The sequence below is a fragment of the Sciurus carolinensis genome, chromosome 8 (assembly GCF_902686445.1).
Source record: "Sciurus carolinensis chromosome 8, mSciCar1.2, whole genome shotgun sequence".
Lineage (NCBI taxonomy): Eukaryota > Metazoa > Chordata > Mammalia > Rodentia > Sciuridae > Sciurus > Sciurus carolinensis.
This window is the reverse complement of record NC_062220.1, coordinates 140,920,495-140,938,619: the sequence shown is the minus strand read 5'-3', so window position 1 is coordinate 140,938,619 and position 18,125 is coordinate 140,920,495. Positions and strand designations below refer to the sequence as shown.

The window sequence follows — 18,125 nt, the reverse complement described above, 5'->3', positions numbered from 1 at the left end:
TGTCCCCTGGATTATTCAGCATAAACCTCCCGGACATCTCTTAGTGGGCAGCAGTAACAGGCAGGCTGGGGACGGTGGCATTCAGGTGACCTCCATGCCATGGTTATGCCAAAAACAGCTGCTAGGGTCCCCGCAGGTGGCTGAGTCCGGGGACCCAGCCTGGAGGGCTGAGCAGCAGCCCCCTGTGCTGACCCCTAGCGCTAGCTGCAGGGTGGGGCCTGAGCAGTGGGAGGCTCTGGCCCCACCAGGATGTCCCCGTGGAGAGGCAGGGTCTGACCCACCTCTCCCACTGTGGACCCCAAGCTGACCACCAGGGAGGCCGGACTGGGCCCTGTTGGCTGACGCCGAGCCGGGAACCTCCAGGCCCAGGCCGGTCATGGGACACCGCTAAGCTTGTGTCCAGCGGGCGTCACACAGACCTGGGCCCGGCCCTGCCTAGCAGGCGTGACAGGACCACTGGAGCCTGGCAGGGGAGGGGAGGCTGGGAGGCAGGGGCGGAGGCCCCTACTCACCTCCAGCCTCGGTGACGTGACCGAGCTCCTGAGCACTTCTTTAGCCAAGGAGCACAGGCCTCGGGTGGGGACGGTGTCCAGCCAGAACCTAGTAATGACAACCAGCAGGCTCGGGGCACCTGCATTTGCCATCTCTGGCAGGGCCTGAGGCAGCCCCAGAATCAGGCGGTCAGTATTTCTGAAGCAGACTTGGGAGCAGCCCCTGGAAGCAGGGGCCTCCATACCGTCCCGTCAGCTCAGCCGGAGTCCTTGCCAAGTGGGCACCGGCCCCAGAGGCGTTGAAAATACAACAGCTGTTCAGGTGCTGTTTGGACTTGGAATTGCAGAAGGGCCGGGAGGGGCGCTGTTCCTAGGACCCCCCACGGAGCAGGACGGCAGGCACTGACGGAGAAGCCAGACGCCCTCCAAGCTCTGCTGCCTCTGAGCAGGGAGCAAAGACGGCCGGCCGCCGCTCAGGTGGCGGAACCTGAACCAACGAGGGCGCTGAACGGGCCAGCTCTGTCTCTGTGCTCCTGGTGCGCTCCCGCAGGTGGACGTCCAGCCATGACGTCCCTGGTGCTGCCCTAGAGTGCTCAGGCAGGGAGGGGACGCAGGGGAGAAAAGGCGCTAGGGCCCCAGCTGGGGGGAAGGGTGCGGCCTCGGTGGGAAGCAAACCTAGAATTAGGTCTTTCTGGGCTTCCCTGGGGCTTGGGGAACAGGACGCTAAGCAGCAGCGTCCGGGGGCAGCTTCCGCCAGGCCTGGATAGAACAGGCGGGCGGTCAGGGTGGGTGTGCAGCCGCCCAGGGCCTGCAGACCCCTGAGGAGCGTCTCCCTGCTGCAGGGCCAAACCAGGTTGTCAAAGCTCACAGGCCAGCATGGAGCCACCCGCAGCCCCTCCCAGCCACTGGTCACCAGCCTCCTTCACAGCAGTGTCCACAAAGCCCCCGGCTGACGGCACACAGGAACTCCTGCTCCTCCCACCCATAGCCACCAGCTGTGCCCTCGGGTCACACTCAGAGGGTGCCACGGGACGATGGCCACCCGAACGTCCTGTGAGCCTCCTGACCATCCCCAAATTTACTCCACGCCCAGCCCCAGGCCTCCACGGAGAACCTGCCCACAGGCCAAGCAGGGACGCCCTCAGGTGAGCTGGCCAGAGGAGGAAATGAGAATGGACGCAGGCCAGTCCTCTGCAGAGTCTAGGGAGGTGGCTCCTCCAGCCCAGCCTGAGGGCTTGGTTCCCCAGGAGGAGAGAGGAGACGGCTGGGCACCAACCCGGAGGAGGAGGAAGGGGAGGAAGAGGGAGGGAGGAACACGGCCAGAGAAGGAAGGGCCCTGGGTCCCGGCACGTCCGCTCAGATTCTAAGGACCAGTAAGAGGCCGCACGGGGGTCCTGGCCGCATCTGGGGAATGGGCACCCATGATCAGAATGGGACTTTCGCTGAGGGCTGGTCAGGCAGGAGACCAGACCCACAGCAGCCGTGGCAGAAGGCCTGCCGCCATGGGCTGCTTTGAAAACCAAGCAGTTGAGCTCCACCTGGTGCCGGCCACGTGGCCACCACCAGGGCCAGCAATGGCCCTGCTCCCCAGCAAGGCCGCTGTGACACCCGGTGCCGTCCATTGCCTCCTCGTGGGCACTGGGACAGCTGCACAGGACCCGCGAGGGTCCCAGCCCCGTGAGAGGGAGCAGGCAGCCTGCCCTGGGGGGCCTGATCTGCCACGGAGGCAGCTGGCCGGGTGAAGAGCAGGGGAACATCCCCTAATGGTGGCGGTGCCCGGGGTGAATAGGGTGCTGGAGATGAATGGGGCCCTGTGATCGGGCAGCAAGAAAGGCCTCCAAGAAAGGGGCCAGAGCCCAGAGCCAGCAAGGGGCCGGGTCCTGTCCAGAGCAGCTCGGGGAGGCCACAGGGAGGACAGCTCAGGTGCTGGGCTGAGGGTGGGGCAGCAGGGCCACACGGGAGCCTGTCCAGCAGGCCCACCGCCTCCTCCATGCTGTGGGAAGCCCAGAGGGTACAGGTCCTGGGGCTGTTGGGGACGTGCACGGTCGGGATGGAGGAGGCAGCCAACGAGCCCGCACCAGACTGGGCAGGGCCTGGGAGTGCAGGGGACACCGTAGAGGCAGGTCCACTCTATTGTGGAGACAAAACCCACATGAAGTGGGAACTGAGGGGAAGGGCCTCGGAGAGAGGGAGGCCCCAGGCGGTGATGGAGGCTGCTGGCCGCCCCTGCCGTCGGGGGCAGCGTCCCCCTGGCTGCAGCCCAGAGTGTCCTCGCAGGCCACCTGCCCAGGGCCTGCAGGTGCTACAGTCATCCCACCTTCCTCTGAGGTCCAGGAAACACACAAGGCCACCTGCTGGGCTGGTCCAGGGAGCAGCCTGAGGGGCTGTGATTCGGCAGGTGGAAGCCAGAAGCTGCCCGGCCGGCCTGGGTGTCCTTGGGGGCTGTGGAGTCCTTTAGGTCACTCTGAGTCTCACCTGGCTGCTCCCAAGTCACAGGCCAACTGCACGCACTGGCCACGCTCAGAGCGGTTCTCAGCCAGGCTGCGCGGAGCTGCCCTGCAGCACCAGGCGGGGCGGAGCCGAGGGCTCCATGCTCCCAGTGGGAGGAACACACTTGCTCTCTCCCCAGGGCCAAGAGCACTGCAGATGAGCAGGGTTCCCCGGCAGCACCGCCCCGGCCAGGCACACGTGCAGTTCCAGGCCTCACAGGGCCACACAGGGCCAGGCCCACTCAGTGGGGCGCAGCCTCCCTTTGCTGAGGCGAGAGCCCCACCTGGTGGCTCAGCCCTGTTCCAGCTTCACATCCCGAGTCGCAGCTCTGCGGACCACGAGGGGCTTCCCTTCCCCTCGCTGTGCCTCCCGACGCTCTGACCCAGGGCCAGGGCCATCCGCGGTCAAGCAAGAGGCTGGGGCCTTGGAAAGGAGAAGCCCCTTCTCCCCGAGGACAAGGACAAGCAAGCGTTGAGAGGATCCATCCTGAGGACTCTTGGGTGGAAAAGTGGCACCTCTCCTCCACCAAGGGGACTGGGAGGGAGAGGGAGGAAAGCAGAGAACAAGGGACAGAGAGACAGACAGACAGAGAAGTAGACAGGCAGGAAAAGGAGAAGACAGCGTGGTAAAGAGAAACAGAGGAAGAGACAGGGACAGAGGAACAGACTCGGAGGAAGCCGCAGAAAGAAAGGCAGAGGCAGATGCAGAGGTGGCAGAGGGCAGGCAGAGCGGACAGGGCGGGCAGCGGCAGGCTTCTCCAGTGCTGAGTGCTGGCTCTGGAACCAGATGCCTGGGGCTGGGCCGGGCTGGCAGCTCTAGGGCAGTGGCCCAGGGCACAGGACACAGGATGAGCCCCTCTCTGTCTGTCCTGAAGTCAAGGCAGGATAACCGGCAAGGTGCTCGCACACGGGATGGCCAGCTGCAGCCCCCGCACTGTCCCCTCTCCTGTCCGTCCTGCATCCGCAGCCTGCCACCTGCCAGGCCCTCTGAACACCGGGAAGGAGAAGGGTGCTGGGGAAGGGCACTCGTCATTATTATCATTGGCTGATTTAAAATTTAAAACAGGTCCTTATTCAGTTACTCAAAAACGGCTATGTATTTTGAACAACTTGGAAATGCGGATCTATTTTTTTCAACCATAAATTCTATGGAGCTTAGACGCAGACCAAGTTTTTAATAAGAAGCTAATCTCCAAATTGAGATGTGCTGGAAATGCCAAGCACACACAGCATTTCAGAGCTCGGTATGAAAAGAGAATGCAGATACTAATATTTTTAATGTCAATTCTAGCTTGAGCTGGTACAAGTTTAAATAGGCTGAGTTAAGTCAAGTGGATTATGAAAACAGAATTCTTCCATTTCTTTTATGTACTTTTCTTAAATATGGCCACTATAAAGATGGGACTTGGCTGGACTCGTGCCTGCTGGACCACACCACTCACACGGCCAGCCCTTGCAGCCGATTGCATGCCCCAGGAAGGCTCCCTGCAGGTGGCTTGGGTCAGGTTCAGCCAGCCTTGCACCCTCAAGTCTCTGGGTTGGCCCAAGAAACAGTATGCTCCCCCGACTTGCAGATCCATGGGGACACATTTGGGATTAGCTTCCAAGGTGGTTCACACTGTCCTGAGCTTCCTCTGGATTCCCGTGGAGATCCGCTCAGTACTGGAGGTCACCATTTCTGGGGTTTTGCACGGGTGAATCCAGACACTGTGGGAAGTTTCCTGATCAGGGCCGCATTTAACTTCTGAGAAATCTCATGGTAGTTTAAAAAGTTGAAAGACGCAAGAAGGAAGTAATGTCTCATGTAATGTTGGTCGACCTCCACCCAGTCCCACAGGGACAGTGAAGTGAGCGTGAGGTGGGACATCCTCAGACCAACACCTGCTTCCCAAAGCAGGGCCCGGGCTGGGCCGAGCCTGATGGCCACCTGCTCCTCAGCACCAGGCTCCCGTGCTGCAGAGGATGACCAGCCTCCTGTGCCGCAGAGGATGACCAGCCTCCTGTGTCGCAGAGGATGACCAGCCTCCTGTGCTGCAGAAGATGGCCTCCAGCCCTGAGCTCCCCCTCAGGGGAGGCATGAGCCTCCTCTCCTATTTTCCTGTTATTCCTGCACAACAGGTCATGGTCCCGTCTTCCAGAGGAGGGGACCAGCGTAGGATGAGAAGGGCTTAAGGGATCCTTCAGATCTCAAGTGGGGAAACTCCAGACCTGAGCCACACTCAGCCCGGCCAAGAGCTGGAGGCTGTCTGTCCAGCCCGCCTCACGTTTTCCAAACTCTAAAGCACCGACTATCAACGCCATCACTGTTCAAAGAAAAAGAAATCGGACACAGGGCGTACTCCACAAATGTCAGCTCCCGGCACTGCGGCTATCCCCAAATTCAGTTTTCCTACCGTTGTCTACAACACAAACAGAACTTCCCGGTAAGCTTGAGCTACCTGCCAAGAGTCTGGCCTGGAGAATATGGATGCACAGTTTCTATTAAATGTCAAATGGATTTTAATTCTGAAGCTAAAACAACAAAGGGAAATAGTGCAACTCTTTTCTTCTTAGAAGGCAAACTCACGGGATTGAGGCAGTTATGGGGAATCAGCGTTGAGTGGGTTGGGGAAGCCCAGCTGCTACTGAAGTCTCCAGGCGAGGGGCGCAGAAGAGCCTGTTCCGCTGCCGCCGCACGGACTCCAGCTAGTCAATTGTTTCGGCTGGTTCAGGAGGAGTTCCCCCAGGAGCCCCCAAGCCCCTCCCCTTCCTCCCGATTCCCTTGATCTTTATGCAAACAGCTGCCACCCAGGGGGCTCTTGGGTCCTGGTTGGCACAGGTCACTGCTAACACACTATGTGGGGGGACCCAGAACACCAGGAGGCGGGCGTCCTCCCCCCACTTTACAGGAGCAGGGGAGCTGCCCAGTGGCTGCAGAGGTCCACTTTCAGGGGAGGGGTGAGCTGAGAAGAGAGGGGGCCAGGGTGCACCAGCGGCTGAGCGCTGATCCCGCACAGCAAAGACATCGTGGGGCTGGGCAGAGGGTAGAGGGAGAACAGGGGAGCCGCAGAGCCTGGAGGGGCAGGCAGGGCTGGCCAGGACAGCTTGCTGACCGCTGCCAAACCAGTGGACATTCTCCGGCAGGACACCTAGGGGCACCTAGGGCGGGAACACCACTATCCGCCCCCTCTGGGCCTTGGGGAGTCGGCTCCCCTCCCCAGAGCAGCATACTCAGATTTCCAGCAGTTTCTAGAGGAAACAGGGATCCAGCCGGGCTTCAGGGAAAAGGGACCCCTGTGTGTGTCCCCCGCAGGCCCCACGAGCACCCCCAGGGGCCTCCCCTCCTCTCCAGGGAAGCTCTTTCTCAGTCAGCCATCCTTCCTGGGGTCCCTCCTCCCGTCACAGTCCTTTCTCGGGGTCCAGCCCAGTTGGCAGGACCACATCCTTCTGTAGCCAGTTGCCCTGGCATGGCGCACCCTCTTCCTGTGCGACGGGCTGACAGATTCGGCTCCATGGAAATGTTACAGGCCAGGCTATGTGGGCAAGGACTACACAGACTCCATTTTACCCCGAGACTCCACGTCACGTAGGAAATGCTTCTCCCATGGGAACCCCGCCTCTGTACCCATCAACAGCTGCTTAGCGTGACTTGTTTGGCAACACAAAATGACGAAGTGGCAATTCTTGTAGAATGAAAAATTGTTCTCTTTTTGGTTCCCATTCTCCTAAGCACTGTACCATGTCAACAGTGATTGTCTAGATGTTAGTGACCACTCTTTAGTTGGTACCTGAGTGAGGTCATTTTGACCTACGTCCCCCTCTGCTAATGATTTCAGATCCCAGGATGTTAGTTTGTGATTCTGAATCATAGCAACAGACACTTATGATTGACGTACTGACTGACGGTAGAAAAACCCCTGCAACCCTACGCTTGCGGCTGTTCTCCCAATAGGCTTTTTTGGGGCGTTGCGTGAGACAGCCAGCCGGCCGGCTTAATAAAGACTCTCAGATTGGGACTTCTCAGTCTGTTCTTAAGTTGTGCCCCACAACCCCTGGGCTTCCTCCTACGCCACTTCTCCAGCTGCCACCAAGGAGGGCTTCCCATGACGCGCACTTACGGCCTGAGGTTTCTGAGGGTCAAAGTGCAGCCATGGCTGAGCTGAGGCCAGCTCCGCGCCTCGCAGGACTGAAATCCAGGTGCTGGCTCCAACCCTGTCGGGAGCCGGCCCCCGAGCCCGCGAGCCCGCTGGTTGTTAGCAAGATTCAATTCCTTGAGGCTGTGGGAGGGAGGCCCTGGTTCCTCTTGGCGGCTGCCTGGGAGCTGCCCTGGGCCCCTGGAGGCTGCCCAGGGTTCCTCTCCATGAGGCCCCTCACTGGCCTAGACCCTGCCCAGCCCCACAACTCTTGCTTTGACCTCTAGACCTGCATTTAGAGGTCAGATCCCTTTATATGTGATCAAGGCATATTAGCTAAAGCAGAACCAGTAAGTAGATTTAGCAAGGGTCCCAAGGGTGTTTATGGCTGTTCACACCATTATTTATATTCAACGCCATAAGTACACTGAACTCACAGGCTGGTGGTCTGCTGCGGACACTCCCTGACGATGAGCCGCTGGTTCAAGTACACATCTTGAAATCCATTTGCCCACGCTGGCAGCCGCCCAGCGGGCCACGCAGGGTCTCTGGGTAGGGATAGCACAAGCCTAATCCCAGACGTGTTTAAAAGGGGAGTCTGCTTTGAAGCAGGACCTCCGCCCGTGCTGAGTACAGCTGGATGGGACCGTGCAGCAGACAGAAGCACCTCTGTGACTCAGCGTCCAGCACCTGGTTCAGGGTGCTGGGCAGCCCGGCACCCACTGGCGAGGCCGGGAGAGCTGTTTCTTCAACATCTCTGCAAACCTAAGGCAGGCGGGCTGGGGTCAGAGCAGGCCCGACGGGCTCTGGATGGGGCAGAGGGAGGCCTCTGCCAGCTCCTGTGGGGCAGGGGCGAGGGGAGCGGGTGGGGCCTGCCAGGCTGGGCGGCCGTCACAAGGCCCCAGCACTCAGGGTCACCAGGAGCAACGGCCTCCTCCCCCGTTCCACCCGTCTTCCACTTAGGAGCGTCTGCAGGGGCACCGTAGAGGGACTGGGCACTGTATTTTGGAGGATGGGAATGGTCACCTCGCCAGCGTGCAGAGCTGGGCCTCGGCTGGTTTCAGGAGACCTGGGCTGTGGTAAAAAGCAACGGGCCTGGGTTTGCGGCCTCCACACGTGAGCGCTGACGACGCTCCACGCTTGCCTGGCTCCTCGTGGTCACCACTGAGGGAGGACCTCAGCACACACGTGCCTGTCAGACGAACCAGGGCCCCTCCCACCTGCCATGTCCCCGCAATGGGCACAGCCAGGGTATCTGCTCCAGAGGACGCCCAGCCCCACAGCCCTCCACCCCGGACCTCCTGCTGCCCACTTGTGCTGGAACCTGGGACTCTGGCAGGCTGGGAGCAAGAAGAGGGACCTGGGCTTATGTTAGGGAAAGGGACAGCTTGCTGGGACCCTATCCTGCTGCAGGACCCTGGGAGGACGGAATTTCCTTACGCTACCATCACTTCTAAGAATAGCTTCCTGCTTTTCTGAAACTAGCCTGTGCTTGGATGGTCACGAGCAGAACCTGGTTTCAGGTGTGCAGACGTGAAGGACAAAGCTTGGCCTGCGGTTCCGACTCCCCCACAGACAGCCACGCCCTCCCTTCCCACCTGCGCGTCATCCCACGGGGCCCTGCCACCACTCTGAGGCAGGTGTGTCCTTCACACCGCTGGTCCCAAAGGCAAAGCGGTTCTTAGAGACTTGGGCCACTTGGCCGGAGTGCCAGGCCTGCACGGGATCCAAGCCGGTGAACACAGGCGACGCCCAGGGCCCCCTGCAGAGCCGGCAGCTGCACCTTACCCGGCAACGCCTTACACACCCCCAGGGCCGTGGCACACACCTGCGCCCAGGTCCCGAGGCGGCCCTCTGTGCCCTCTGTCGGCTGCACGCTTGGCTGCTTCCCGATGCACAAGCGTGCTGGATCATAACGTAAGGGAGCAGCCTGCCTCACCTGTGTTTCTAGGGACTAAGAGTCAGGCACCCGGCCGTCTTCTGAAAGCCCCGGGCTCTCCCAACGCGAGGCTGGGGCTGAAGACGCCCCAGTTCAGACACCAGAAACCAGAGTGCGAGGAGGCCAGGTGGCCTGCGCAAGCCCGGGCCGGCGGCTCAGTGGCTGAGCCAGAAACGGAACGCAACTGGCCCACGGCTAACGTCCCTGGTTCCCTCCAGTCCCACGTCCCCGCAGCTCTGACAGAAACAGAAGCCGCGTGGCACACAGGGCCCCCTCCTGACCCTGCCAGGGACACTGAGCTCAGGCAGACACGGAATCACAGCCACTCGCCACGAATGCACGTGGAAAGTGCGCGGCCGCCAGCAACGCCGGGCAACGGCTCACCTGGGGATCGGCGAAGAGCAGCCCCGTGACTCCGTGCTTCACCAGGGCGGCATTCCCGGGGATGTTCCTGGCCAGCACCGGAACCTCCAGATCCATGGCCTGAGGAGACAGGGGACACGGGGGACGGTCATCCTAAGAGCTGGGTGGCGAGGTGAGCCGGCTCGGGGTGGGGCAACTCCTCGGGTTGGCAGGCCTCTGGCAGTGTGCACACAGCCCTGCCCGCCCGATGCCCCGGGCGACCCTGCGCTTTCAAACGGTGCCTCGATTTCAGCTGCTCACTCTGTTGGGAAGCCCGGGAAATGACGCCATCCCTCTCCCGAGGTCACAGAGAAGCCCCTCTCCAAACGCTCCCCTGACGCCCCTTCGCCCACCCCATGGAGCTCCCGCTGGGGCCCCTGCCCCTGCTTCCCGGGGGGCGGTGCTCCCAGGGCGGGCACCGTGATGCCACAGGACCCCGGTGGCCCTCCACCATGCAGACCCAAGTGGGAGGAGCGAGGCCTGGCGAGCTGATCCCTCAGGCGCAGCCGTCCTGTGCCGGCAGGTCTGGGGTTTGGCCTGTGACGCCTGCGGTGTGGCAGGAGCTGGCGGGGAGACCAGCTGACCTCCCTACCTGGGGAGCCTGACCTGGGGCCTAGAGTCGGCCTGCCTGCGAGACGTCCACCCGCTGTCTGCACCGAGCCTCCTGCAGCTGCTGTCTCTGCCCAGCCAGCTGCCATGCAGGGGCCCGTCGGCAGGCAAGAGGGACGCCTGGCACGCCTGGTGCGGAGGAGAGCGGCTCGTCCAGAGAGCAGAACTGGGCTTTTGCTATCAACGCGCGTGTCTTAGACAGAACGTCGCTGCCTGGGCGCTGAACTTCCTGCTGTGAAAGCTGGTTCTCAGGGGGCTGCCCCTGGCTGTCGGGAAGGCAAGGCGCCTCATCTCCACTGCAGGCCAGGGCATCTGCTCCAGAGGACGCGCTCCAGCAGGGACACCGCCCAGTGCCGGGCACATGCGTGTGTGGAACAGGCCCCGAGGTCCCTGCACGTGGCCCTTCACACTCACGACGAGGTGGCCTCTTGAGGCAGAGTCTGGGACTCACCTGGTTTCCGGGCTCTGCCTCGCCAATTTCTTCCCAGCACCCTGAGTCTAGGACCCAGGCCAGGGTGGCTCAGGAATATGCAGGAGGGCTGCTGCCAGCTCCTGCCTCCTGGCCTCCCTCGAGCCCACTCGGTGCCCAGCTCTGGGTGGCCAGAGCTGCCCCAGCCAGGACACACCACCTGCTGCTCAGTCAGTCCCACAGAGTTCCTGCCCAGTTGGGGGTCTCTCAGGTCCTCTGCCACATGACTCATGTCACGGAACAAGGTCACTGGACGGCACGGGTGGCCAGTCTGGAAGGGCCACCTCTCGAGGTCAAGTTACTTATAAGGGGACCACTAAGTCAGTTTTTCTGCTGCTGTGACTAAAGGACCCAACCAGCACAACTGTAGGGGAGAAGAGTTTATTTAGGGCTCAGGGTTTCAGAGGTCTCAGTCCATGGAAGGCCGGCTCCATTCCCTGGGGCTCGAGGTGAGGCTGAACATCATGGCGGGAGAGCGTGGCGGAGGGAAGCAGCTCGCATCACGGAGATCAGGAAGCAGAGACTCCACGCGCCAGATACACCCCGAAGCCACACCAATTTCCACCTCCTCCCCCCACAGCCGCTCCTCAGTGGCCACTCAGTTGACTCCACCCGGGGTTAACTCACCACTGGGTCGAGACTCTCACAACCCACCGGCTCTCCCCTGGACCTTCCTGCACCGTCTCACGTGAGCTTTGGGGACGCCTCACATCCAACCATAACAGGTGCACACACCTGAGGACAGAGCCCCGGGATACATGACGCAGGACCGGCAGAACCAAGAGGAGAGAGGGGCCGAGACGGCCGTCAGGTTCCAACACTGGGCCTCCGATAGCCCCGTCCACGGGAAGGAGGGGTCACGGCGAGGCGCCAGCTCCATCGCCCCAGCCCACGGGCTCCGTGGAACACACCTCACTCCTGCCAGACGCGCTCCCTTCCCAGGAAGGGCCACGTTACGAAAAACCAACAACAAGAGGCTTTAAGGGGAGGTCAGTCAAATGCAGTCTCTGGCCACGTGTTTGGGAACCAGGGAGAGAAAGCGAGAGGGGACCCAGGGCTTGAGGGACCAGAAGGGACACATGGGGTGTGAGTGTGACTGTGTGGGAGTGTGAGACTGTGTGTGTGAGACTGTGTGTGACTGTGTGTGTCTTTATGACTGTGACTGTGTGTGACTGTGTGTGAGAGACTGTGTGTGACTGTGTGTCTGTGTGTGACTGTGTGTCTGTGTGAGACTGTGTGTGTCTTTATGATTGTGACTGTGTGTGACTGTGTGTGTGACTGTGTGTGACTGTGTGTCTGTGTGTGACTGTGTATGACTGTGTGTGACTGTGTGTGTGTGACTGTGTTTGTCTGTGTGAGACTGTGTGTGACTGTGTGTGTCACTGTATGTGTGTGAGTGTGACTGGGTATCAGTGAGTGTGACTGTGTGTGTCTGTATTACTGTGACTGTATGTGAGTGTGGCTGGTTGTGAGTATGGTTGTATGTGAGTATGGCTATGTGTGACTGTGTGTGTCTGTTTGAGTGTGACTGTGTCTGTTTGTAAATGTGTGTGTATGACTGAGTGTGTGTGAGTGTGACTGAGTATCAGTGAGTGTGGCTGTGTAACTGTGTGTGACTATGGGTGACTGTGACTATGTGGTTGTGTGTGTCTGTGTGACTGTGACCGTGTGTGACTGTGTGTGTCACTGTGTGTGAGTGTGACTGGGTATCTGTGAGTGTGGCTATGTGTGTAACTATGTGTGTGTGTCACTGTGTGTGTCTGTGATTGTGACTGTGTGTGGCTGTGTAAGTGTGGCTGTGTGTGACCATGTGACTGTGTGACTGTGTGTGACTGTGTGACTGTGTGTGACTATGAGTGTGCCTATGTGTGTGTGGCTGTGTGTGAATGTGAGTGTGGCTGTGTGTGACTGTGTGACTGTGTGTGACTATGAGTGTGCCTGTGTGTGTGGCTGTGTGTGAATGTGAGTGTGACTGTGTGACTGTGTGTGGCTGTGTGTGGCTGTGTGCGTGTGTGGCCGTGTGTGACTGTATGTGGCTGTGTGCGTGTGTGGCTGTGTGTGACTGTGAATATGACTGTGTGACTGTGTGTGGCTGTGTGTGTGGCTGTGTGTGAATGTGAGTGTGACTGTGTGTGCCTGTGTGTGTGGCTGTGTGTGGCTGTGTGTGACTGTGTGTGCCTGTGTGTGACTGTGAGTGTGCCTGTGTGTGTGCACGAGCGTGACCACGCCCCAACACCAAGAGGCCTAGAGGAGGCAGCCTCCCAGTCCTCCGGGCTCACCTGGCACCCAGCTCTCGGTTTTTAGTGAATTTCTTCTCTAGAAGGTGGCGAGGTGGCAGGTCCAGAGCCGGTGCAGGAAAGGCCGGCCTGGGAGCTCCTGAACCTGTGCGTAGACGGCCTCTGCTCTGTGTCCTGACCTTTCCGTCCCTCACAAGAAGGTGAATTCCTCAGCAACGAGACTCGGTGCTGCTCACCCTGGGTCTCACGGCCCCACCCTGACCAGCCAGCTCCTCTTGGACGCTCAGGGCAGTAGTGTGGAGGGACAGGACAAATGTCCCCAACCCACTGCAGCCTGCTGGTCATCTCTGCACCTGCTAAACGTGGGAGTGCTCAGACAGGCCATGTCTGGCCCTAAACACTGGGGATGCGCGTCCCCATCTGGACACTCTGTGGTGCAGGGGGGCTCTGGGGATGCGTGTCCCCTTCTGGACACACTCTGTGGTGCAGGGGAGGCTCTGGGGAGGCGCGTCCCCTTCTGGACACTCTGTGGTGCAGGGGAGGCTCTGGGGAGGCGCGTCCCCTTCTGGACACACTGTGGTGCAGGGGGAGGCCAACCAGAGCCAGCTAGGAGCTGGGGACAGTGAGTGGTTCAGTTCTGGCCCCAGGGACTCCGCTGGGGACACAGACGTGCGCCGTGTCAGAACGTGACCCCCACCTGCTTGCCTGGCCCACTGGCCCTCAGTCCCCAGAGCTCCTCCACTCACAGGCAGACGGAGGCTGAAGGCGTCACTCTAGAACCTCTGCCCCTTCGCCCGGTCAGCGTGTGGCTGCCTCTTGCAGAGACTGCCTGAACTCAGGAGAGCAGCCTAGGAGACTCAGTGGCCGGGCTGCCTGGTGACAAGGGAAGCCCAAGCGCCGAGGGGCAGGCGCAGCCTGTGGGGGTGGCTTGCTGAGCTTCCAACAGCTCTGGTGCAGTCCCTAGCCCCTCAACCTGCTGTGCCCAGCCGATGACCCTGGCCTGTCCTGGGGCCACCGCTGGTCTGAGCACACCCAGCCTCGTGCTCACATGTCAGACGGTACGTCACTGGGCTTCGAGGGCTTCTCGTGGGACGCAGTGGCCTTTGGGGGCAATTCTTTGATGTCAGGACTACCCAGGATCTTAAAAAAGACTCCCCTTCGCTGCAGCTCCCTATACCCCAAATAAACGCCAGTAACACGCTCCCAGCTGAGACCACAGAGGAGACCCTTCACTTCCTGAAGAGGGCAGGGGGTAGCACCACCACCCAGGTACCCGCAGACGCACCCTTTAGAGCAGTCAGTCAAACCGTCACCGGCACGGTTGCCTTGGAGACAAGGCTGAGGGTCCCCACTAGGGCCTGCAGGCTCAGAGGTCAAGGAGTGACCCCTTCCTGCTCCTGACTTTGGACTGAGCCTCCTTCCTCCCAGGGGGCAAAACTGTGCTGGACAGTACAGAAAGAAAAGGAGAGAGAGAGGCCGACACAGGGGCAGCGGCGTGCTGGACAGGAAGACAGGGCAAGAAAACGGCTCTCGGCGTCCCTGTAATGCAGTTGGGCGCAGAACGCGGCTGTCAGCACCGCTCAGACTCGGAAGGAGCCGTGGGTTTCAGGACTCGCCACCCTGCTGCCGCGGGAACCTGGAGTCTGTCGGCGAGAAACGCGTTCCAGCCAGCGCACGTCTACACGCTTCCACGGGAAGAGAGCAGATTCCCAGAGGTCGGGGGTCACCTCCTCCAGAGGCACGATTCCCCGCCCAGCGATGAGCCACTCTGGCGACTGAATCGCTCCTAACGAAGTGCACCCTCGCTCACCCTCCACAATCAGTTCCATTCAAAACCCTGCACCCCAAGGTTATTTTGGACTTTTCAAGAGAAACACAACATCCACATTTTAAGGCCGTCAGATTGCCAACAGCTGCCTTCCCTTTGAAGTAAACGAGGTTTGACAGCAATTCATCTGCAATGAAGTGCTGTGTGTGCTAGTTACGAAACCACCCCCGCTCCACTTTACCTTTCCTTAAGAAGTTGAGAAAAGCCTGTATTTCCATACAAAGAGCCACTCAGCGACAGCTCTCAGGGCACATGCTAGGAACGCACATTTCTAAAGCTAACATGAAGAGGGGCACGTGCTGCTCCAATGCCGCGGTTGAAGCGCAGTGGGGTGCGTGTGACTGCCACGCACAGATGGGGCGCGGACACCTGGCTGGAGATGAGCCACTGCAAGTTCACACTGTGCTTTCAGAGCACCTGGACGCCACCTCCCGCGCCTGGGCTTTAGCTTCTACCTGCTCTCCGAGGTTTTTATTCCCCGCAACGATGCTAGGTTAAAAGAAAACATTAGGCCTCCAACTCTAAACCGTTCTTAAATTTAGGGAGAGGTTTCTTTTTCCCTACTTCACCATGTGATCTGAAACCCTGACTTTGAAGATTGGACCCTTTGGGTGCATTCGAACAGTATCCAAAGGAACACAGGGTGACCTCTGATCCTGAGGACAAAGTGACCGCGTCTGGACCAGGCAGACGCGGCGGTGAGGAGTCCCGCTGGAGAGGAACAAGACCAGAGCCCTGGCCCGGACCCCGGGAAGCCGTGTGCAGAGCCGCCTTCCTGGGGCGGGTTCCACCGGCCGCCATCAAGCCACGCGGAGTCGGGAACTCTGCGCCCCCGGTGTCTGCGGGAGATCAGAGCCAGGCGGGCCAAAGCACATGCACTCATGAGAAGAAGACGGCGGCCAGCTGCTGGTGGACACAGGAGCGCACCACAGGGGTCCTGGAGGTGGGAACCAGCCACGAGCAGGGAACCTTGTGTCAGGCACGGGACACAGCCAGCTCGGGGACCCCACGTTAAGTAGTGACGCTGCTCTGGTCACATGCCCTTTCCCAGAAAGCTCAAGTGACAGGAGGCGCGTTCGGCGGTCACGATACACAGTAGATTCGAGGTCAGCACCCTCTTCTGGCACATGCGCTGCCCAGCAGAGCTCACCAGGACCCCCCAAGCTGAGCCCTCCTGCAAACACAGGGCTCTGGCCGCTGCCTGCAGGGCCGTGCTGCAGATGTGCACGCGGCCAAACCAGCTGGGGCACGGCACGTCCCTGACACTAGAGAGTAGATCCCACCTGTGTCCACCTGGCCACTGTCCCCTCCCCGGCAGGGGCAGAGCGCAACCCCTTCTGCTCACCACAGAAGAGCCAGAGAAAAATGGAGGGAGAGGAGGCTGCTCGCCAACAGCACCTCGTCCTGCCTCCCGCCCACCTTCCCCAGCCCCGCTGGCTGGGGACTCAGGGCAGGGAGGTGGCCCCTAAGGGCTGTCCTTCACTTTGCAGCTGGTGGGGAGCGAGAGCGATGAAGGGATGTCCTGGAGTCCCAGACTGCACTGCAAGCGCAGTTTCCAGCTCCGCAGGCAAGGCTGCTTTGCTCCTTCAGCCCTAGAGGTGTCACTGACGAAGACGTCCCCTCCACCAGCCGCGGCCTGGGGACCCGCCTCACCCCACGCTGAGCCCCTGGGGCCCACGGTTACCTCCAGAATCGCGGCCGACATGCCCTCGGAGACAGAGCTGTTCACCAGAGCGAAGCAGTTCTTTAAGGCGGCGTGCAGGTCCTCCCGCCGCATCTCCCCCATCAGCCGGACCCCAGCGGCCCTGAAACCAGAGCGGGAGGGCGCTGCGTCCAGCTGGCCCGGGAGGGGCTGGCCAGGGCTCCCGAGGAGGGACGCTGTGTGTCAAAGTGGGCAGTGTAGCGTGGGCTTTTGCCCACCCTGGGGCAAGGATGCACAGTGGGCCACACCCGGGTGACAGAGGGACCGAAACATGGGCTTCCACTTGGGACGGGCGGCGTCCGCAAGACACATTCTCAAACACAGAAGGTCAGAGAGCTGCTCTGCCCTTGCCTTGCTAGGACTTAGGAAAATAATGTTTTTCTAGTAATTGGACCTTTCTCTAAATAATGATCTTATAGACACCTTAGGTTCTTGGCCTATCAGTTTCCTTGCCTGGACAAGGAGGCCAAAAATAGGGTCTCAGGATGGCGGGAGGACTGAAGGGCGTGGTCCCAGCCAGGTGCCTGGCACCCGGGCCCCGCTCCCGCCAGAGGCCTCTTCTCCTCCCTTACCTCTTCACTCTGGCTTTGACTTCCCTGGTGAACACTGGATCGACCTGGAGAGACAGACAGACAGACAGACAGACTGCCTTCAGCAAAAGCCTGAAGTGGACACAAATCCCAGAGACAGAGGCAGGCGACACAGCCAGACTCCGCCGTCCCGAAAGGAAAAGGAAACTATGTCCCGAGTCTGGCCAGGAGCCATTAGGACGGTGGCAGGAGGGCTACCAGGACAGGAGAGGGGTGCCATCATACGTCTCTCACGGGAGACAAACCCGCTGGGCGCTGGACAGGCGTGGGAGGCCCCAGGCGACCCGGGGAGACCTGCAGCGAGGCTGCTTGGATGCTGTCGGCACAACTTCCTGCAGAACAAGGGGGTCCTGGGACGGGGCATCTGAGGGACCCAGGGAGCCTCTCAAACCACGACCGTCAAGGCAAGAACACGTCCACGGGCTGAGGAATGAGTGACAAAATGTGTCCACCTGCACAAGGGCCTACCAGCCAGGAGGGGGCAGGCGGGGCTGTGCCAAGGCCGCAGAAGCTTGGAAACAAGCACCTACCCGACGGGAAGTCCCCCAGGTGTGGTCCCACCATGCAAAAGCCCTGCACAGCCCGATCCTCAGGGCAGGGGGCAGTACAGTGACCAGGGGCTGCCGTGGCACCAAGTCAGGGTCGCTGGGGGCGGGAGGGGAGGGGACTGTCTAAGGGTCGCAGGACACCCTTCTGGGGTGGAGGACACAGCCCGGAATCGGGGGCGGCGCTTGCGCAGCTGTGTGGGTGGGTATCCCAGCAGGGCCGAGCTTTGTGGCACGTAAACGCCATCTGGAAAAGTCAAAAAGACCAGTGTAGACCTTTCAGTTAGTCACGACCCAACACTCTTGAGTCTGCCTTTTACTCCTTTTCCACGTCTCTCGGGAAGATGTCCCTTGGGGCAGGGGCTGGGCTTGTCCCGACGTGTCCCTGGAGACTCATGTTTTTAAATAAAGGCCAGAACGTGGGGCGATATTTTCAAGCTCACCTCCATCCCAATGACATCTACTCCCTGAAGACAGGGCGTGGGTTTTAAGCACCTGCGTAAGTGTGCAGAGGCCAGACCCGCCGTCGGGAGCCCCTCTGGACCTCGGTCTCCTTACCCGTAATAGAAGAACCTAGCAGCAGCCAGGGCTGCTGAGCACTCGGCGTTCCAACGCTGCCCCTGCTCAGAACTGGGCCCACCGCCGCCTCTGCAGGCCCTCTGAGCGTGTCCAGCACACTGCAGAAGCAGCGCTGCGGAGGCGCCAGGCTCAC

General features: G+C 60.5%; 1 protein-coding gene across 1 annotated transcript in view; it reads right to left on the bottom strand.

The window, feature by feature from the left end:
* Glt1d1 (glycosyltransferase 1 domain containing 1) overlaps positions 1–18,125 on the bottom strand; it is an 80,363-nt gene that overhangs the window by 6,946 nt on the left and 55,292 nt on the right. Inside the window, exons 9-11 of the mRNA XM_047562591.1 lie at positions 16,851–16,894; positions 16,261–16,381; positions 9,416–9,514 (exon numbers count right to left, since the gene is read on the bottom strand). Of these exons, the coding sequence (XP_047418547.1) occupies positions 9,416–9,514; positions 16,261–16,381; positions 16,851–16,894 (264 nt within the window). The remainder of the gene's footprint in view (positions 1–9,415; positions 9,515–16,260; positions 16,382–16,850; positions 16,895–18,125) is intronic.